The 21,474-nt window shown below is 41.7% G+C and overlaps 1 protein-coding gene across 1 annotated transcript in view; it reads right to left on the bottom strand.

Moving 5' to 3' along the window:
- Positions 1-1,577: 1,577 nt before the first annotated feature.
- smyd3 (SET and MYND domain containing 3) overlaps positions 1,578-21,474 on the bottom strand; it is a 34,288-nt gene continuing 14,391 nt past the window's right edge. The window contains exons 6-12 of the mRNA XM_003969545.3: positions 12,354-12,421; positions 10,185-10,287; positions 9,531-9,641; positions 7,960-8,047; positions 7,318-7,492; positions 3,490-3,598; positions 1,578-3,376 (exon numbers count right to left, since the gene is read on the bottom strand). Coding sequence (XP_003969594.2) covers positions 3,266-3,376; positions 3,490-3,598; positions 7,318-7,492; positions 7,960-8,047; positions 9,531-9,641; positions 10,185-10,287; positions 12,354-12,421 — 765 coding nt within the window. The 3' untranslated portion in view covers positions 1,578-3,265. The remainder of the gene's footprint in view (positions 3,377-3,489; positions 3,599-7,317; positions 7,493-7,959; positions 8,048-9,530; positions 9,642-10,184; positions 10,288-12,353; positions 12,422-21,474) is intronic.

Below are 21,474 nucleotides of genomic sequence, written 5' to 3' on the forward strand. Positions count from 1 at the left end.
TGGTGTGTGTGTGTGTGTGTGTGTGACCCGCAGTAACAGCCAGGGGAGAATTAAGGAGGTTTTGACTGAACAGACTATCGATGTACTGTCGAGTCGCTCACGTCACCCTGCCATTTATGAATAACGCTTTATTTATCCACTGTCTTTATTTATTTAGACCACATGATCTTAAAGTTACTATGCATTGAAGAAAAAACAACTGTACATATTTTGAGTACACATCACATAAATATATCACACACTTATTCCTTTTTATGATTTTGACAGATTATGTTGGATTTCAGTTGTTCCTGTTGACTCCAGAAACACACAGATGAACATAATCCAGGTGTGTTAAAAGTCCAAAACCAGTTAAACCCTGAGTATTAAACACTTGTGTGATTTAGCAGTGGATGACCTCAACAGAACGGCCTGGACTGGTTTCCAGTGATGCTCTGTGGGAGGTTTACCAATAGTCAGCCTGAGGTGTGTCGTCCCTTACTGGTTTAGTGCTCATTGTGATGTCAAAATTCATTTTTATTGGGGGAAACCAAACGAGTGATTAAAAGTTAGAGAGGAACAAGACACAAAGTTTGATGAGTGAGTTGGTGGACGCTGGCAGCCTGTTTTTCTGATGTATCACATCTGGCATCTTTATGTTCTCATGAGTTGTGTGTCAGCGTGAAGGTCAGACCACAGTGTCCTTAAACAGATGAGATATTGTGTTTAGTATTTCCTTGGAGGTTGGTTGGATGGATGGATGAGTGCATGTCTGTGAATCAGAATCTGTTTTTGAGAAATGTGGTCTGACACTTCTTGTTGATCTGAGGTCATGATGGAGGGATGTAAATAAAGAGATGTATTGAAAGTTTTATACTTGTTTCGTCTCTGGATAAAAACAATTCTGAACAGAATTCACAAGGTTGAACCGACCGTTGAATCATCTGACACGTGTCGTTCAGGGATGGTGGATCTTCAGGAAGCAGAAATGCCACCTTATAAATGTCAGCAGACACAGTTTGATGATTTCCATAATTTGAACAGGATGAAGCACAAGATTGTGTCTTTATCCTGTAAAACCACATACATTAACATAAAAAGTGTCATTTAACATGCTGACTTGACTTTTAGTTCCTGTGTCTGTTTTCTAGTAGATACTCTCGTGTGTGTGTGTGTGTGTGTTCAGGTTTGCGAGCCTGTAGGCAGATTTCTTGGTGACACGTCGTCTTGTTGAGTCCCTTTGATCACCAGCACACAGCAGGAAACAGGAAGGAGTTGGATAAACTGGGGGAGAGCAGATGAGGAAAGACAGAAGCAACACAAAAGGAGGGAGAGAGTGAGAGAGAGAGAGCGAGAGAAAGAGAGAAGAGCTGAACCAGCAATCATTTTCATCTGCATTCTGCTCCTGTTTTAATGGCTTGGTTAGTCAGTCTGAACTGCATTTGTTCATTGTTAGTTAAAGTTAAAGTAAAGACTTTCGCTTTTGTACTTAAAGACATTTAAAGACACTTAAAGATGTGCGCCCTGGGGCAGCTCGGGGCAGTGTTGTCATGCTCAAAGATGGTTCTGGGTTCTACTCCAGGGTTTTTCCAGGTGGCGTTTGAATGTTCTCAGCATGTTTCCACATAACTCAGGATTATCTACTGAGGCTGCTTGTGGCAGTCTGAATTTCTGACTGTAGCTACAGAAGAGAGTTTCTCTTCATCTGAGCAGCTTTTAGTCCAAGCATCATTAAGATGACAAAAAGACAGAAGTGCAGATCGTGAAAAGGTAGCTATAAAACTGCAGATATTGATTTTTTATTCAGGGTCATGAATCCAGGATAATTCACTCACTGAACCCTCAAAAGCAGGGAGATAATAGAGAAACGATCCCTGTATCTTAAAACAGAAGCAGAGGAGAAAATTCCAGGAATTGTGACAACAAAGGAGAAGAGAACCTTGAGAGCAGACAGAAGAAAGAAAGTGTTATGGTGAGAGTGCACAATCCAGAATTAGAGTGATTACTGAGATGGATAAAGACAATTTCTTCTCTTGAGCGGCTCAGGCTGCCTTCAGGCAGCTTTGATTCAGGAGTCTCCGCTCAGCATGCTGAAGAGCCTCAGCGAGCTACTGAAGGTTCCAGTTAAGTGATAGTAAATTGAGGTGGCTGACTGCAGGAGAAGAGACGCAGTGAAGTGAGAAATGGAGATAAGAACAGCAGCACAGAGGCTGTCCACACCTGTCTGAGCCGATCCATCTTTCCTCTCACAAATCATCAAAACCTTTATTCTTTCTCCACACATATCAGTCTGTTGGATTTCTGTTGCTCAGTGGCAGCAGTGTTTAGATCTGCTCCTGGAACGTGGCAAAAGCTTCCCAATCAGTCCTCCTTGAGTGGCTCCTCTCAACACAGAGGAGGAGCTGAGCTGCTCCAGCTTCACGCAGAACAGAAAAGACATTCAGGGAATCTTCTAATGATGGTGTTTCTACGGCTCCACGGTCGTCTGCGCTGAACATCCCACACAGACTCACTGTTCTGTAAGTTACCAAGTGTCCTCATGCATGTGCGCACACAAAGAGTGGGAAAATAAAGAAACCACACAAGGATCCGTAGAAACGTTTGTAAAAAAACCCAACAATTTTGGATGCCTCCACAGATCTTAAAGGTGAGATCGGTGAAGTCGGAGAGTCAGAGGGAAAATTTAACAACCACCAAGGTTCAAGCGGACAATAAGTCTCCAACACACACATACACACACACACACACGCACGCACGCACACACACACACACACACTTCATCCCACAGACAATGCAGTCCTCTTGCTGAATTTGTAGCTGTGTGAGAGACACATTAGCACATTCCATCGCTCACACACTCTCCGGGCTTATTGTGGAGGTCCCACACAGCAGCAGGATTAACATGGGAAGTGTGTGTGTGTGTGTGTGTGTGTGTGTGTCACGGATGTGCACACAGGCCACACAGAAGTTTTCAAAACCTGACATGACTAAAATAACAGACATGAACACACATTCATCGTCCACACCAGAGCCACAACATCCTCAGGGTCACAATACAATTTAGCATTTTAGCATCTGGACGCATGAAGCAACTATTTCTCTTATTTGAATTTACTTTACTTTAAACCCCGAAAACAATTCTTCTGTCATTTTAAACATTTTCTAATAAAATTAACAGTAAATGAAACCAACTCATGGGCACGCTGATTTGATGTCTCATGTGACTCTCTGAAGGTAAAAATGTACATGTCACAAAAACATTCAGTAGGATCGAGCAACCACCGACTCAGCGCGATGACTGCTGAACCATCTCGGCGCGACACTCTTCCATCTTCATCAAGAGATCGGTGGTGATGGAATGATCGTTACCGTGGGTAACCTTTAAAATCCGGTAGGCCTGAGTGAGGAGAAGATAAAAGGCGATCAGTTCTACATCACTGTTTTCAAAAACGCCTCCAGACTTGTCACATTTACTTTGGTCATTTAAAGTTGAACCCAATAAAAAGGCACCTGTTTGAATGTGTCCAAAGCCTCCTCAATATGGGCAAGGTAATGTTGCAGTTTTCCCACCCTCACCAGCTGGACTCCATGGACTGGATGGGGATCAGGGTAATACAGACTATATAAAAACAAAAGAGTCGTTAACGTCTCTATGAAGGCTACAGGTTATTAATTCACATTTGATGAGAATCAAATGTAGTCTGGTGGAATCCCTGCCATCATCGTAATGGCCTGTCATGAAGCTGAAATCACCTGATCATCAATGTTGCTTTAACTGTATAATCAGTGAAACAGCTAATCTGTTACAGAGACTCTGACGAGAGAACGTGAATGTGAGCAGATCGTGTCTCCTCTGCTGGAACGCCGGGGCGTGTCAGGCCCATTATAAATGCACAAGACACACACGTACTAATGCAGTCAGAGAACATGCTGACGAGAGTAGCTGCTCTGCATCTACTTCACGATATCCTGCTTATTTTACAGCAAACAACCATTGACACGTCTCCCAGCTTAGTTCCTCCCGCACTGATCTGCTGGTGACAGAAAAAGAAGGAGCGGTTGTGAGCTGGGTTTGTGTTTATATGAGGAATTCTAATCACCAAAAATAACAATGACAAAAAAAAAAAAAAAAGCCAAAAAAGAGAAAGTAAATCAGTTCAGACTCAGTAAAAAGGGTGGTTGGAGGGTGAATTCCACTCCCCACCAGAACAGTCCTCAGAGGAGATGAAGCTTGATTGGACACAGATGAACACGCCACGTAGCCTCGGACCCACAGGCTGGAATTTGTTCATCACAAATTATTATTGTTGCTCAAAAATCAGCTCACATCACTGATGTTTAATGATTTACACTCTGCTGAGACCTGCGTCCACACACGCACACACGCACACACACACACACTATCCTTCATTAAGCCCAGGGACTTTTAGGAAGCAGCTTTGTTGCTGGTAAACACTTGAAACCCAAAACATTAATTTTCCTCAATCAACTTGTCATTTATCCTCTTTTCTCCTCCCTTTGCTCTCTTTTTATCTCTCCTCCTACACATTTCCCTCACTCTAATCCCACCTATCTGTATTTGTGCTCTCTGTCCGACTAACTGAAGGCATTTCTTCTCCTCATGCGCTGATTTCTGTTTGTCTTCCTGTGACACTTGCTGAAGAAGCAGGTCTCCCATAAGCCTGTTTTGTGTGCACGGCTCATTTTCTCCCACACAAACATAAACAGCTTTAAGAAAGTGGAGCCACATCCAGCATTAATGCCTGAGCAGCAGACACAAATGAGGCCTTTATTCTCTTGCTGAGCAGATTTCACTCCTCCGTGTGACTAGAGGGTTCGACCTGTTCTCCATCTCACGCTGCAGCTGCTGTTCAGCATCGCTCTTGTGTTTCCACTCTTTTATTTGTTCACGTCGCTAATTGAATTTGGGTTTGTTAACTTTTACTGGCCCAAGCCAGAGCATAAAACACAAAACTTCTTTAACAATTTAACAACAGAAGGCTAATTGGCTGTTTGCTTAGAGTCTAAGACCCACCTGAACCACTGCCTGATTAGCCAGGTAAAACCACGAAAGTCTAAACCCTCAGATTAGACCAATAACAAATAACGTTAATCATTTAATTACCAAACCGCCATTTCACAATGCATCATATGTAAGTGCACTGATCAAAGCCCCTAATTATATTTCTTCCCTTCATACAGAGCTCACAGTAACACAATTTCATTAATGTCTCTTGAAATGAACTCCTTTTTTTGCCCTGAGAGAGTGAAATTAAATGAAAAGTATGGCCTTCATGTACGCAGCTAGTTAGACAGCACAGCTCTTGGCTATGGGTAAGGAGAAATTAATAACCATGTGAAAAAATAAATAAGTAAAATAAATTCCTGGCAAATGTGGTGGAACTAATGGGGCTCTTGTTAGGGACAAAAGAATCTGAACCAGAACCCAGCACAGCAACAAAAAAACAATGTTTGGATAAACGATCCAAAAATATTTTGGATCAAGCGAGCGCCTCACCAAGAGCCTGTAAGGACTTTAAAATATGACCTATGAACACATGTACTCCATAAATACACAATTCCAATCAGCGGGAATGTTTCAGCGAGCCAAGCATCATCACAGCTCGGAGACGCCATAACAGCCTGCTGGCACTGGTGACATTTATTTTTGTGTTTTAAGTCCATGCGTGAAATATCTTCACCCTCTTAACATCATTTTGTCTTTGATGAAGGTCACTTTCAAGCCAATTGCTGGTTAACTGAAAACATTTCCGGCGAGAATACAGACTTGTGAAACAGTCAAACTGAGTTTGTCTGTGTTGAAGTTCTGACTCCCCAAGCTTCCCCTACTGCAGCAGTGGCACTGGCGCCGGTGAGTTTTCCAGGCTACAATGCTTTTGGCACGCGCAGATTGTTATCTATAAAAATTCAAATATCATCGGCAACAGTTGATGGGATGAAAACTGGAAAAGAATTTAAGTGTCAACTCCAGAAAAACACCTCCAGTGGAATATTCACAGGGATCTGCTGGGCTGGGGCATCGTGTACATTCATGTATTTGTGAATCCGAGTGTTTGTGAGCATTTCTGCAGCTGTGAGAGAGAAATCTATAGAACATGGAGACTTTCAATAATGCCGAGATGTAGCCTGCAGGAGGTGCTGATCATTGGCACACAGGAGCAGGGAAAAACCCTCTCATCACAGGCTGAATAAAGGAAGGGAAAAAGTAGAGTGAAAGAAGAAAGGAATACACAATGAGAAGGATGGAAAGGAGAGAGAGAACTCCTGCAGCAATCATTCTTTCATTCTGAAGAGCCCAGAGGAAGAAAGGAGATGAATATGGAAGATCTTCCTCCCACTCTCGCACTATTTTCTCCTTTTATCACTGCCTCCCCAGTGGATTCTCGTAGTTCTCCATGCAGCCATATTCCGAAACGTATATCTCTTTCTCTCCCGATGTTACAGTACCTACAGAACATTTCCATGGTTATTCTCTCCTTTAGCACTGAATTTTCTTCCGTTTTGAATTGAATCTCCTCGACAGCCTTCACTAAACCCAAAAACTCCACACCCTTCCCATCTCCTCTGCCTCATTAGGACCCTTTTTTTTTATCTCCAGGTTCTTTATGCTGACATCCATCTATCGTCTCCTCCTCTTCATCACATTTTCTGCTCCTGCTCTGTGCTAATTATTGATACTAATCAATAATTATTAATGTATTTCTGCTTGTCTTCAGTGGGTAAGGTGGCCTTCACTGTGTGTGTTTTGCCCTTCACATAAGGTTGTGCACACACACGCACTCATCTATGTATTCATCTCAATACCAGGTGTGAATTAGCAAGTTTGGTTAAATTTCCATTCATTCCGCACCCCCCATTCTGTTTTAGCACACAGCAGTGTAAATTCTCTCGTTTACATGTCTGGACAGGTCAGCAGTCCAGAGGGATTTTGGACTCACACAGGCATTAGGAGAGACCATTAAGAGACTCAAACACAGAACCTTCGATGTATGTGGTGACAGAAATTACTGATAAGACAAGACAAGCAGATTAGCAGTCAAACACTGGGATAAGAAGGGAATCCTTTTCTCCATTATCAGGCCCCAGAGGCTGATACACATCTTGATCTTAAGTATCAGTATTGAGCTTTTCCACCAAGCAGCTTTCAGGATTCAATCTGTGCTTGAAATGCCAAAAACAGACAGAAGATCCACTTTTATACTAAATCAACAAATGCTTGAGTAACCTGGGAACCTAAACCTTCTTTACTGATCAGAAAAAGCCAAACAGTGGTAAACACTCATCTGTTTTTTGCACCAAAGACACATTTTGACTCACTGGTACACTGGAAGTGTTTTCTGTCCATATTCCACAGCTTCTGTCCAGAGTCCCAGCTGAATGGAAGCATCTAGAGCCATGTCGGTCACCCTGAGTTTATATAGATTTTCCTCTGGCACGCGTTTGCCCTCTGTTGATAACAGGCGATGGCAGCTCTCGACTAATGTTTGCCAGTCTGAGGAAGGACATAAGGAAAAGCCACCAAGTGAAAGTTCTTAGAGTTAGGGTTAAGATCTTGTACAGCTGAGCTCAGACTGCAGGACTTGAATCTGAACATGGAACTCTGTTGACAACACAACTGACATTTATAGAATTAAAAATGAATAGAATATCTATATAATAGGTTTAAATACATGATATAAAACCTCTGGTTTACAGGATAATTCATCTGAGTTTTATTGACTTAAAAAACCTGTCTGATTTCATCTTTAACCAGATTAGTGGCAACCTTTACAGGATAATGTCTTGTTCCAACTACCATGTTCAACAGTTACACCTCTAGTGGAGTTCCCTATAAAACTTTACATGTTACAGTCCTAGCCATCAGTCACTACGGTGATGGTATAATAGCTGCAATGACTGTTAAAAGATTAGCATACAAAAACCAAATGACTGTTCACTGAGAAGGAAGGAAAAGGATACTTGATTTCGCTTTCAGTTCTTCCAGTGTAGGAAGAGCCTCTTTCAGGACGCGCCATGATGATTCCTCACCAGATAACATGAGTTTGTCCTTTAAAAGAGGAAAAATTGTCTCTGTAATTTTGTGAAATACTGTAGATACAGCTGAACCTTAAGGTGTTTCTTTGTCTTTCACAACTTAAGTAATGAACAGAATCAGAAGTAATATTAAGATAAAATATCTTATACTTAAATTAGAGAAATGTCTCGATTGATTGAAAAAGGAAACACACATAGAATTTTTTTGGGCTCTGCTGCTATGGCAACTTTGGGTCATCCACCTGCTGTCTTCATGTGAAGATTAAAGAGAAAGAGTGTTGTTGACAGAGGGGGGACAAGAGAGAGAGAATTGAAGCAGTACAAAGCATGACTGGATTATCCCGGAAAATCAAACATGCCCTGTTTTTTTTTTTAAGTGCATGTGAAACACTTTCAAACAATACTGTGTTGTGGTGTAGCAAAGTGCAACAGAGGCCACATGAAGAATGAAGCTGGAGGCAGAATCAAGACGAGAGGAAAGCAGCAGAGAGAGGAGTGAAAAGGAAGAAGGGACAGAGAAATGCTGGAGCAGAATGACTGGGGGCATGAAGATGGATGGAGAAGAAAAGTGCAGCTGAAAGACAAGATCATTCTTCTCATTTTTCAGTAGGTGGTCAAAGAAGAGAGAGATGTGTGAGGAGGTGGAGCATGACAGCGTGATGAGCAGAGGAGGACAGGAGGAGATAAGACTGACTGCGGGAGTGAAGAAGGAAAAGGGAGGAGAGGACAGGAAAAGGTTCAGTGTGACAGGTTCTGCATAAGTGACTCAGCCAGCTGCGGTCTGGCAGACGTCTGAGCTGTAGAAGCAGAACATTTACCCATTTCATGGAGGGGTTGTTTTAGGTGAAAAAGTATGATTCATTAGGAACTAACGTCATACAGAGATGATGTGTTAAAAGAGCCCAGGGTGACTTCTGTCTGCTCCAATAACAGAAACCGAGCTTAGGTTGATTATTGACAGAGTTGTTGACTTATAAACCTTTTCTTTTTTTGATTTTTACATGTTGTGGCTGGATGCTAAAATAATTAAATCAAAAAAATCTCATTCAGTTCCATGTGTCTCCAGAGGTGTTGGACTGGGTTCATGTCTGGACACAGTTCTCGCTGCTGCATTTGCTGTGTGTTTTAAAGGTCTTGGGCCTTCTTATTAGTCTGACCTGCTTTTATTTGACAAACCCAGGTGGAGCCTGGGGTCTGGTTCTAGTCTCTTCAAAATCTCACCTGTTTGGATAAAACCTCAACGTGAGGCATTATCACAGCCCAAGAGGGCTTCTGGGCCACAGAGGCTGGGGGTGCTTTTACAAGTGGCCTCAAATCTTACCTATGACATCTAGCTTTTCATTACCTACATTTAACCCTTTAAAATATCCTAATTAGGGATTTATGGTGGGTTTTTTAATGCTACACTATTGACAACTATCTAGAAATCACATAGGGAAACATGAATGAAAAGACAGATAAATGTAAATCAGTGTCAGTTGAGTTTGTTTTCATACATTATCTGGAGAGTTGCAGCGCTGACAGTGGCAGGTAAAACAGTACTGATCCTCCAGCCGCTGCTGTCGATCTTCATTCAGCGACAACGTCTCAATGTAACTTATAGTTAGCTGAAAGCAGAAAAGTCGCACCTTTATTTGTTAATGTTTTCTTCAGCAACATCCTTTTGCTACACTTGCAGTGCTTCAGATTGGGGATAAACACAGTTCAGTCGTTAGGTGTGCCGGCAGTTGAAGGAGGTGGAGTGTGCATCTCTTCCAGATGGCCTGGATGCATCTCATTGCATCCAGTAAGAAGATGGATGGCAAAGTGTGGAAAATGATGGAGCACTCTGCCAATTCAGTGGGTGACATCCTGCTTATGCTGCACTCATAGTCCCTTGGCTTCAATTTTCACTTGGCTACGACTGTGAGGATTTTTGGGATTTAAATTATATTTAGTTCTTTGTGTCTGGTTGATCTCTTTATGATTGGAATCAAATAAAATTTAGCAAAACATAGACACATTTAAATGTCAACAAAAAAAGATGGAGGTTTAGGCCCCTCTATCACTGACAAAAATAAAGAGCTGTTTGTAAATTTCTCATTTAGAATGTTGAAACCCCCAGAACAAAAGTGCAATTCCAGTCTGTTGATGCAGGAGTGTTCTCATACCTCCTCCCCAGGACTGAGCCCTCGAACAGCTCTGAGAAGCAGTTTAGTTCCCTCGAACACCATCACACAGTTTGGCCGACAGTCGTGGTTTAACAGAGACAAACTGGGAAGGGAAGGACAGAAACAAGAAGAATTTTTATCTGTATTAAAAATGTCAGAGCCTCCTCCAGCTGCTTTTGCCTCCAGCTGTTTCCACATCTCCTGCATGCTACTGGGGGGTTAAATAGCATTTGACCCATCCAACCCCATCGACACCCCTCCACCCAAATCTAACAATCTGAGAACTCTGGTAATACCTCCTCTGTGTCAGAATCACAACTAATACATAAATCACAACGTTATTAACGCTCAAGTTCTGTCGCTAAAAAGTCATTTGACTCATTTCCCAGTTTACTAAAGATTGCAACGATCCTCCCACTCACCCACCACGACAGCCTCAAAACGATGCCAGAAGCAATTTCCCACCACATCATCATCTGCTTACCTGAAATGTTTTGTTGCTTTTTACACTCACATTGTAGGATTTTACTCTAAGTAATGGACTGAAACACATTTAGAAGATGCTAATACCATTTTAATTAGACTGTTAACTCTACTGGCTGCAATATCACACAGCATCTGGAGGAGCATCAATTCATTAATCTGGTAAACAACAATAAAACAAATCATCTAATGATCTAAACTCTGGCCTCTAAAACCACCGACCAATATTAATGGAGAAAATTGTTGCAGGGCTGTTATAATTCATCAACAACTGAGAAAAACCTTTCCTGTCACTGCAGATATGGTTGAGAATAAAACACACGCACGCACACGCACTCCACTTCTGTATGCAGCCATTGTTGCTCTGAATGTGATAAAGAAGAGCAGCAGTTGTGTGTGTGTGTGTGTGTGTGTGGGGGGGGGGGGGGGGGGGGGTTACTGTAAAACCATTGTTAACCATTAGTAACCCTCTGGATTTTTCTACAGTGGAGAAGTTGCAGGTTGAATATCAAGTAGAAATCAAGGCCTCCAAACGATGCTTTCAACCAATGGAGAGTGGCTTGTTAGCATACTAATTAGATTAATTAACTAAACACATCGCACATTAACAGTATCTGATGAAACGGTTGCCCTGCAGATTGAGCAGACCCAGAACAATTATTATTAATCTGCATTGCTTCAGAGTGGATGAAATATGTTCTTTTAGGAGGAAAATCCTGTGTGAAATTACTGGTTGTAGCTTCTGTTGTCCTGTCCTGAAATTTAAGAAGTGCGTAGTGAATCTATTGTCTATAAAATGAATAACATGGAAGAACAGAAAAAATGATGACTAAGTTTATGTATCATTTTAAAATGGTTCATTTGACCCTTTTGTATATTAAGATATTCACTTTATTCCTCTTTTTGCTTGGCTACAGCTACATGTTTACTACTGCTTTGTTCAATTGAATGTTTTTCTTTATATTTTCCAAATTATCATAAAGTGAGCAATAAGAGATTTTTTTGGGGGGGGGGTAGACAGAAATAAGAACAGAAGGCAATGGGGTTGAACAGAGGTGTAGCATCACCCCAGAAATCCCCATCTCTTCTGTGAACACCATGGTTGCTAGGCAACTCAAATCATGAATAGGCAGGGGACCATCCTGAGAACGGTCCCATCATTTATGGATGAGTTACAACACAGGCGCACATATATTGGCTGAGCTATGGTGAAACTACTGTGACCATCTGACATCTCAACACCAGGAGAATAAACTGGTTTCAGTGAGTGATAAGTGTGTGTTTGTGTGTGTGTGAAGGAGGGAAATGGAATCAACATGTGCAACAACAGACTCCCGACTCAGCCAGTACAGGATTACAGTGTCTTAGCTCCCTATGAGCTTCCCCTCATATGTGCCAGAGAGGAATTACATATCAGTTGGACTCAAATGATGGTTTTCTCCACATGTTCCTGCTTCTCTCTGGCTCTCAATCACACAGGTTCTCTTCCACCTTCCTTACGTTGACTTAAGTGTTGTCAGGTGGGTGTAGTCTTGTGGGCGATTTTATTTTTGAAATACAGTCACCATCTGGCTATGATCATGAGCTAAAGTGGAGTTAAGGGTGGTTTAAAGGCGTGTATGCCTCACATATTGCTTGTCTGTGTGTGAGGGTGTGTGTGTGGGTCTGTGTGTGAGTGCATATTACCTAGGATACAGCCCGACGCCAATCTCTTGCAACTCTCCATCGCTGATGGTGAAACAATTACATGTCACCTAAAGACGAGAAAGACCGGAGACAGCAGATTAAATTGCTTCAGGAAGGCAACAACTGCTTTCATCATAAGTTCAGAACACTCTTAGATGTCTGAAAGCCCTCAGACTGCCCATGAGGGAGTGTTTTATTAATGAAATGGCTGTAAAAGGGTGAAATATCATGGGCCATTTTTGATGTGGGCTGCTGGGATTCTCTTGAATTTAATTTAAAAAAAGGAAATTTTAATCAGATAACCTACAGATATGTTTCCCTGTAACAAATGTGAAATGATAAAGTGACTGAAGACATTGTTCAAAGACAAAATGGTGATAAAACAGGAAATCCTGTTCTGATAAGAACATAAATGAGAGGGGAAAAGTGGGAAAAAAGAGGCTTGAAACTGGAATTTAATCTTGATCATTCTGAAAAAATGAAAAGATAAACCATCTGTGCAAAGCATAGTTTCATAGTTTCTCTGCAGACTAAAATAATGTTCTATGAAAATAAGTCAGAACAAAGTGGTCATAAGATAAAGTGATTAAATCTACGTCACCTATTAAGAAAAACCTAAATTAGTGCTTTAGTATAAATATGAATAACTTCAATAAAGCATCAAAGTCATTTAACACACACACGTGTGCGCGCACACACCGACTAAATCCTCACACACCTGCATGAGCACTCATCTCCACCGTGCACACACATCATTGTTGTTCAGTTACATCCAGCATGTGTCTGATAAACTGCAGAGCTGAACTCTGTCAGACGTCACTGTTTCATCAGAGCAGCAATGACGGACAAATTCTACATTAATATAATATTACTGTGATATACTGTATTTTGTTATATAATATATAACAACAAGCATCTTGATCATCATCCTCATACACACACTGGAGAATACTTTTTATTTATGAATCATCATTGCACATCAGTGGATGTATGTCCAGAATAATCTCAGAGTGTCCTCGACCCTCCACTCTGAAGTTACTGCTCAACATCTTATTACATAAACACAGAATTAACACTCAGGTAGAACATATATCAAGGTAGGGGAGTTCAAGAAAGTAAATAGCATTTCCTTCAACTGGAACGTTGACCTGATAAGAAGAATTTGAAAAAGGTAACAATTTTACATTTAAAAATTAGGTTTTTACCATATTTGGAAGAGGCAGACGTTTAGTCACAGCTGTAAAGAGGAAAAGCTCACACAGAGATGAGAAATTACAGCAGCCAGAGGGGCCGAAGGGGGGCTGAGAATTACAGAGTTTGAGGTCAATCAGCCGGGTGACAGTTTCTCTCTCTCTCTATCACACACGCACGCACACACACACACAGTTGTAATTTAAACTCTGATTAACAGTTTAATTAATGGGCTCATCCCTCGGTGTTATCAGGTATTTGACTTTACCCAGGAAGCAGCCCCCAGCTCGCAGGAAGCTTTGGCCAGTCCACCGAACAGAGCCTCAGTTCAGCTATGAGCTGGGAGTCGTGCAGCATCCCAGAGAACATTGTTAGCTTAACGACCAAGTCGGGCTGTCACAGCACAGCATCTGATGTAAGATTATATGGCCACAATCAGTTTGCCGACCAATCCCTCTGATCTCTGGCCTTGATCCTCCAAGTGTGACCCCCTCAAGTCCTGAGGTACGACAGCATGATGTGGGGGTGCAGGGTGTCCAGTCAGGTGTGTCTGCCTTGAAGTTGAGAGTTAACAACTATCACAACTTATTTCAGGGTAGTTGGTCAAAGGCGGTGGCTGTTTGGTCTTGTGATCTAATATGGTTGATTACAGGCTGGTTAACTCTTATTCCTGGAATGGGAACCAAATTTCATCCATTAACCTGACAGCTAGTGGAGCCGTGGTCATGGTTAGAGTTTCACATATCCTAGTAGCAACTGCTGGCCACACCAGAAACTTCTCAGAACATCAGCTTTATTGGTCGGGAATGGTCAACATGAGGTACACATGAGGATTCAGCATCAGGCTGGGTGAGGCATATGCTTCTCTCACCACTCGTTATAGTGTGTTAACCAGATATTCTTTCCCTTTTCTTTATTTACTTCTCAAGGCTACAGACCACCAGGTAAAGAACATACAGGGAGTCTGCTGGTGTTGTTGCAATGGCTTTTGAGTCTACGTATCTGCCCCAGTGAAGAAGACAAAAGGATTGTTCAGATGATTCTCTTAACCAGTGTGTCCAGGCTTTTAGATATTTTCTCTATTGTTAGATGATCAGTAGAAGTATTTAAACACTAAAAATAGCATATAACCAGCTTCACATAATGGGCAAGTATTTCATTCCCCATTTTCATTCAAAACCATGGCAACAGCCGTTTCTCCTCTCATGAGAGGCTACAAGCCTCCCGCTGTTGTACCTGTTACTTTACAAGGTGCAATTATTAAAAAAGGTTCTCTGCGGGTCTGTGTATTATATTTGAGAAGGTTGTAAAGGCCACGGTGGTGCTGCTACAACCTTAGCACATAACAATACTTTTATTTTTTAAATGTGATAGATAAAGTGAAGTGGTTGGGCACTCTGAAGTATCCCTGTATCTATGCAAAAGATGCCTCATTTCCTCCTGATGGGCTTTTCTTCAAAGCACAGCAGAGAATATTGACGTGCACATTCATTTATTTGTTTTTTCTGCCTTTCACACACAATCTATTTTAGCTGATTCTTTTGGATGAAACTTGCAGGAGAGATGAATGAACTTGAGCAACGACAGGGAGACGATGGAAGGTTGTGGTGAGACGCCTGTGATGTGGAAAATGGGAACGGGAACGAGAAAACCTCCCAACTCTAAAATGTCATCTCCCACACAAAAACAACTCTTCTTCAAACAAAAGTTCTTTTCTTTGCTTTTGGGCTCTCCAAATGTTTTAGGAAGTAATTTAGGAGTAAGATAAAACAAACAAATGAAATAAGAGACACAGAATTAGGAAATTAGAATAACATAAAAGATGGATTCAATAGTGTTTTCAGAAGTTTCTGAGCTAAAACTTCTAAATAAATGTGTTTCTCTGAAATTACAGCTGCCATTGATTTAATGCCATTATGAAATGGGGATGGATGTAACAGAATCAGAAGTGAAACACATCCATCCATCTCTGCTGCAGCAGAAGAGTGAAGCAGACTAAATGAACCCCCACACAGAACCTTCAGTCAGCTCACAGAGCTGCACTATCAGAGTATTCTGGGAGCAAGATGAGGGAAGAACAAACGGATAATCTATGGGTGGCTCCTCAAATGGGTGGCTGGTGGTTTGGGATTGGGGGGGGGGGGGGGGGTCCTGTCAGTTCAGTGTGCAGAATTGGATTACTTTGGGGTGTCAGTTCAAAACTTGTAATGAGATGGTTTATGTCTCTAATGTTGCTGGAAGAAGTTCAATTACTGTCAAACTAGAAAAAGTACAAAGGCCGTTTGACACAATCAGGCACTGCATGTGTGTGTGTGTGTGTGTGTGCTTTGCTTTGATCAATAATTTATAAGCCAGTCATTGTTTTCTCATTTAGCTACAGACTGACAGACAGATACAATTAGTCAGGAAATATGAAGCCAAACAAACAAACAAACATAAAACCTTCCTTAATTCTGAGTGATGTCTGACTACATTAAATAATTGAAACCACCGGGACGACAGACGGTGCTAAAGTAGACAGAGCGCCTAATGAAACTAATGTGGACAGAATCCAGTCCAACCAGTCAAAATCATCAAGAATACAAACCACTCATCAGCAGTGTCCACAGAATACAGTCCTCAAACTGGATTATTTGGCTACGTCTCTTATCCATATATCTGATTTACGTATTGATTCTTAGCCTGGTGAAAAGCTTTATTTCAATTTTAACAAACGTCTGTGATTGACTGATGCCATAAACATCCCGTTCACCCTGCAGTCCTCCATCCAGGTTGTGTAAAAAATGAACCTGCCATGTTTCCTCCATGACAGGCTGCTTCTGGGATGGAGCTGGAAACACAAACATTGTGTAGAAAGTTGTTGAATGGATCCAGTGTAACACATCAAAGTGCATCGTGAAAATTGGGGTGGAACCGACACGAAAATATGAAAAAAGAAGAAAATAAACAGGGAGCAAAGAAGAACAAAAACAGGACAGCAGGGAACAATGTAAGAGAGTAGCAGGAGGGAGAGAACAGTGAGATTTTTGGATGAAAATGAAGATGCAACAGGTGGGAAGGAGAACAGAGCCATTAGTGAACTGGTCGGTGCTGAAGTTCACTCAGGGAAACGTCTTCTAAAAACCAAGCAGAAGAGCAAATAAGGAAAACTGTCAATAAAAGTCCAAGATGTGTAGTCAGATGTGTTTTAAGATGACTTAAAACACAGCCTGTGCAGAAGAAAAGCACTTTTTCTCACAAAAATCCACAACATAGAGTATATAAAATAATGCAAGTTGCTTTAGTACTTGCCCCCCCTCAAACACACACACACACACACATACACACACATACACACACACAACCTGTGTGTTCAAGATACCAGCTCAAGATAGCAACAGTCAAACATTGACAGTCTGCTTGGATTTGTTGAGCTTGTTCCTCTTGAGCTGATAAGCTCTGAGCTTCTGCTGGGTCAACCGTTGCTGCACAGCTTTAGTTTAGGGGACTTTCAGGTTCGTTTCATTTGAGGCCATCTCTTTTCTCCATCGCAATGGGAAATATGCCTAATGAGGCAAAAATAAAAACAAGGATGGAGGAAACAAAGGCTAAGAGAAAAAGTTTAGTCGAGTGGATATTTTGTGTGCAGGTCACACCTGAAGGAGTTGGGGGTGAAGCTAAATAGAGAAAGATATCACTTTCAGAGGTTTCTTTGCAGGAAATTGTTTTTAGCCGCTTGACTTCTCTGTTGCGGTCTTAATCACAAGGTCATTATGGGAGCTTAGTTTTTCTCCTTCCACAGTAAAAGCGGATGAGTCAGTTCTGAATATATTTTTTCCTGAAAAAACGAACCACTATAACAACACCCAGAACTTTGGCAGTCATTTTATTTGTTAAGTTAAATTAATCCAAACCAACTGAAAGCTGTGGAACATACAGTCAAGAATAATGTTGAGTCATATGTTAAAGTCAGATCCTGACATTTACAGGTCATTCCCAGTTTAACTGGTGTCGTGACCACTGCACTACAAGAATACAAACCAAATCAGCATGAATTCACACCCTTATTGAAATAGAGTCCAGCTTTTGCTAAGCTGCAGTCATCTCTTTGGCTATTCAAATGTGTACCTGAGTATGTCCCTTCACTGGACACAGCAGACCACACAAACTCATCTAAAAAATAATTAATCTTTTTACGATAGTGCACCATCCTGACCAGCGCGTTCACACTGCAGCCCAGGCTTCAGATGAAGTGGATGTTGGCACTTCAATGGACACAGTATTTAATAAAATGTTGATGGTCTCATGTGAATTAAAAAAAATCTAAAATACTTCAGATCTATGCACATGAATTATTGAGAGTAATGGCTCCTTGGGCGTCTCATTACCCATGCAAAATGATCCACATTGGACACCGTGTTTGACCTGATCTTTATTGTTCTACATCTGTCCTTGTGGTGTCTCTTTAGCCCAAGCAGATTTTATGATGAGGTCTATTTATTTTTATGAGGACTGTTTGTTTTCTACTTTTTAACAAAGCCATTTTAGGATTGCATAACTATAAAGTAAAGAAAGTTTCATTGTTCATTCACTGCTGTGCGTTGTCTATAAAAATGTGTCCCATTTATCACTCACATGCTCAATAATTCATTTATTTACAGAACAAACACAACAAATAGGACAAAACCTCAAACTGATTGTTATCCAGGGAGGGGAGAGAGGAAGGGAGAGAAAGAAAGGGAGGGTGAAGGCGAAGAGAGGGGGATAGAGAAAGGGGGGAGGGAGGTACAGAAAGGTAAAGGGGGAGAAAGAGGGAGAGGGAGAAGAGAGAAAAGGAAAGAAAGGGAGAGGAGAGAGAGCAATGTCAGCACATCACACACACACAGACACACACACACACACGGCAGTTAATTAGTGGAACTTTATGGATGATATTTTTGTCTCAGGAACAAACCAGGAGCCCAGGGGCAGAGACGACAAGGCAGACAGTGAAAAACACATAAAGAAAGCATCAAAAGGAAGAAAGAGAAAGCAAAATCCCAAGATGATGGAGAACAGCCAGAAAGTAGATGCCATCCGAGACAACCCACTAAATCGGAACATATCAAGGTTTACGGAGAAAAAAAGAACAAAAGAAAACAAAGAATGACAGAGCAGTTATATAATATTACAAACAAGACTCTTATAAACATGGAATGAATCTTAAATCGTAGAACGGTGGATTTGATGTGGTCCCGGATGGAATTCTGGATCATCATTCTGCAAAGTCCTGAGAAGGAATGAGCATTGACCCGCAGAAGACAGACAGACATCCAGGGGTAGTTCAAGCTGTACATAATAAACAGGTAAACTCTACCAACAGACCCCTATATTAACAAAGATCTTCACTCTGTATGCAGGGCTTGTGGGCTCATGGACCATCATGTCCAAACTCATCAGGGCTCTGTCAGTGAGACACTTACTTTGTGTTAGAATCATCTGGCCTTTGTAAGATAAACACCAGGTTAAACTAGTAGAGAGACGGGCTCCTGAACTATATCTGTATGTGTCTCACTGTTGAAGTGAGCGAATGTTTGGGCCTCAATGTCCAGAGGAAGGGACAACAGAGCAGTGGACAGCACACACACATGCACACACACATCCACCTGTAGGAAGAGTGATACAGAGCATGCAGATACACACAGAGGGTGCTTCAAGTCTTGGTTTATGCATATGGATCCGTTATTCCTGCACTGTTAACATGAATTTTCTGCTGGTATGTGTTTACTGCTGTGGAACATGGTCCTCATTACTCCTCTATGAGAGACAGAGAGAGATGCAGAACAGGAGAGCAGAAAGACTGAAGACACAAATCGGGAGGGGTGGGGGGGTGGGGGGGCAACAGCAGGTGACTGGCTGGAGGCAAGCTTCCAGCAGCTTCAAACAGCATGATGGAAATATCACACATGTGCACATGCACACAGTCATTTTCTTTGACCAGTGATGTCAGACACTCAGTCACAGCGTCCACTCTCCAGAAAAACAAGAGAATAGATCTTTGTCTCCATCGACTGCCTTTCTAAACATAATGAAACTGAGCTGCTGGTGACGAGACCATCAGTCAAGTGTTTGGAGGTCTGGCTGGACATTAAACTCAATAAGTGTCTCATTAACTGCTTTCTACAATACTGATGACATGGAGGTGAAACCTCTGGGTGGGTGTCTATTTCTTTCAGTATGGGACCAAGACAAGAGGAACACCACTACAGAAACATGTCCAAATAAATGAAGGACAAAAAGGATTAATAAAAATGAGGGAATCTTAGTTACCTTGAATATTTTATGTGCAAGAGCATGCAGTTCGCTTTTCCTTTTTAAGATAACAGAATATGACGCTGCGCTTAGTTAACAATCAGAACTAAGTGAGTCCTAAAAACAACCCACTGGCTGCCCACTGCTGAGAAAGCCGAATGGAGGAATCTAATGAGGACAGAGAGAAGCCAGTTCTTCATTTAGAATTTTCACATTGCTCAAATGTGAAACCCTCGCTTCTATTCCTCCTTCCTAAAACCTTCTCTCCTATTCCTCCCTTCCCACCCCCACTTGTCCACGCTCCTCTTCATCAGCTCATTGGCCATTCTTTGAGAGAGGTGTTAGGCCCAGAGCGAGTTCACCATCATACCTGTCATGATGAAAGGATGAAGGAGTCGGGTGGTAGAGGCAGCGGCGAGAGCAGCAGAAGGGTGTGGTGAGTTTTGATGTGGAATAACAGATCAAAACCTCATTTCTGAGGTGTCAGCTAAATGGAATGAGAACCACCCCCACAGACACCCCAGAGGCCCTTTCATGTTCATGTTAGAGGATTTTATGAGCTCAGAACCTGATAGTTTGTAACTGTCCACAAATCACTTATCTTCTGCTCTTTGCTAGTTTTACTTGTCCTTGAACAACACCTGAAATTGGCAGATATAACACACCTGTCTGGATGGACCAAAGCACTCAAGCTCAATCAACACCAGCGTGATTCATTCTGATTCTGACGTCCGATTTGTGTTGGAATGGAATTAAATGCAACTCCAAGCTAATGGCACACACCTAATGAATGCACCTGATTTAAACCCCCCCACGCCTACCCACCCACTCACTCACACTGACAACTCTTTGACTAAATGCCTTCTTTAATCACAAAGCCATTTCCCCCTCTAATATTTGCTTTAGAATTTTATTTCTTTGGAAGGAAATACAAAAGGAGACTACAATTTACACTCATTTAAAGTTACATTGTTCTGGTCATCGATGGGTCATTAAATGATTATGGTCCTGACTGTAAAGGGCTGACAGGACTGGGCCATGGCAGACAAATCACTTCTTGGTATGGATTTTGATATAAAGACACATGAGGGAATTTTTCATCTCACAGGTTTGTTCCACGACTATTGTAGTTATTTTTTATTTATGTCGCCAGGGGAGGCGAAAGCTGACCACAAAGGTTAAATAAAAGTGGTTACAGTACATTTATTCTATGGAAAAAAAAACAATGCCTATAGTGCAAGGCTGCACAGATGAATGATGGCAGAAATGATTAAGTCATTCACATCCAACAGCTGCTGAAAACACAACCCATGAAAAAGAACTGCATGAAATTTCACATCAGTGGACCTGAAACTTTTTCCCAGTCCCCTCCCACTCTCTCTGATAACAGCCTGTAGTAAGAGTCAATTAAAGGGGCGTGCCGTCTTCATAATGGGTCCACTGGGATACATGAAAGTGTGTGTTTGGCCATCCTCCTCCTGTAATCTCCTCCGCCTACTCATCTGTCTGCTCTCTATCTCCACCTGGGGGTGTTTCCAAGGGACACAAACCTTACATCTCAAGCCATCAGTCTCGGTGAGACAGAAGATAAAATGAATAACTCCCAAACCATAATGTTTTCTGAGGTAATTTTAGCCACTAATGTAGGCAATAACTCCAG

The sequence above is a fragment of the Takifugu rubripes genome, chromosome 13 (genome assembly GCF_901000725.2).
Source record: "Takifugu rubripes chromosome 13, fTakRub1.2, whole genome shotgun sequence".
Lineage (NCBI taxonomy): Eukaryota > Metazoa > Chordata > Actinopteri > Tetraodontiformes > Tetraodontidae > Takifugu > Takifugu rubripes.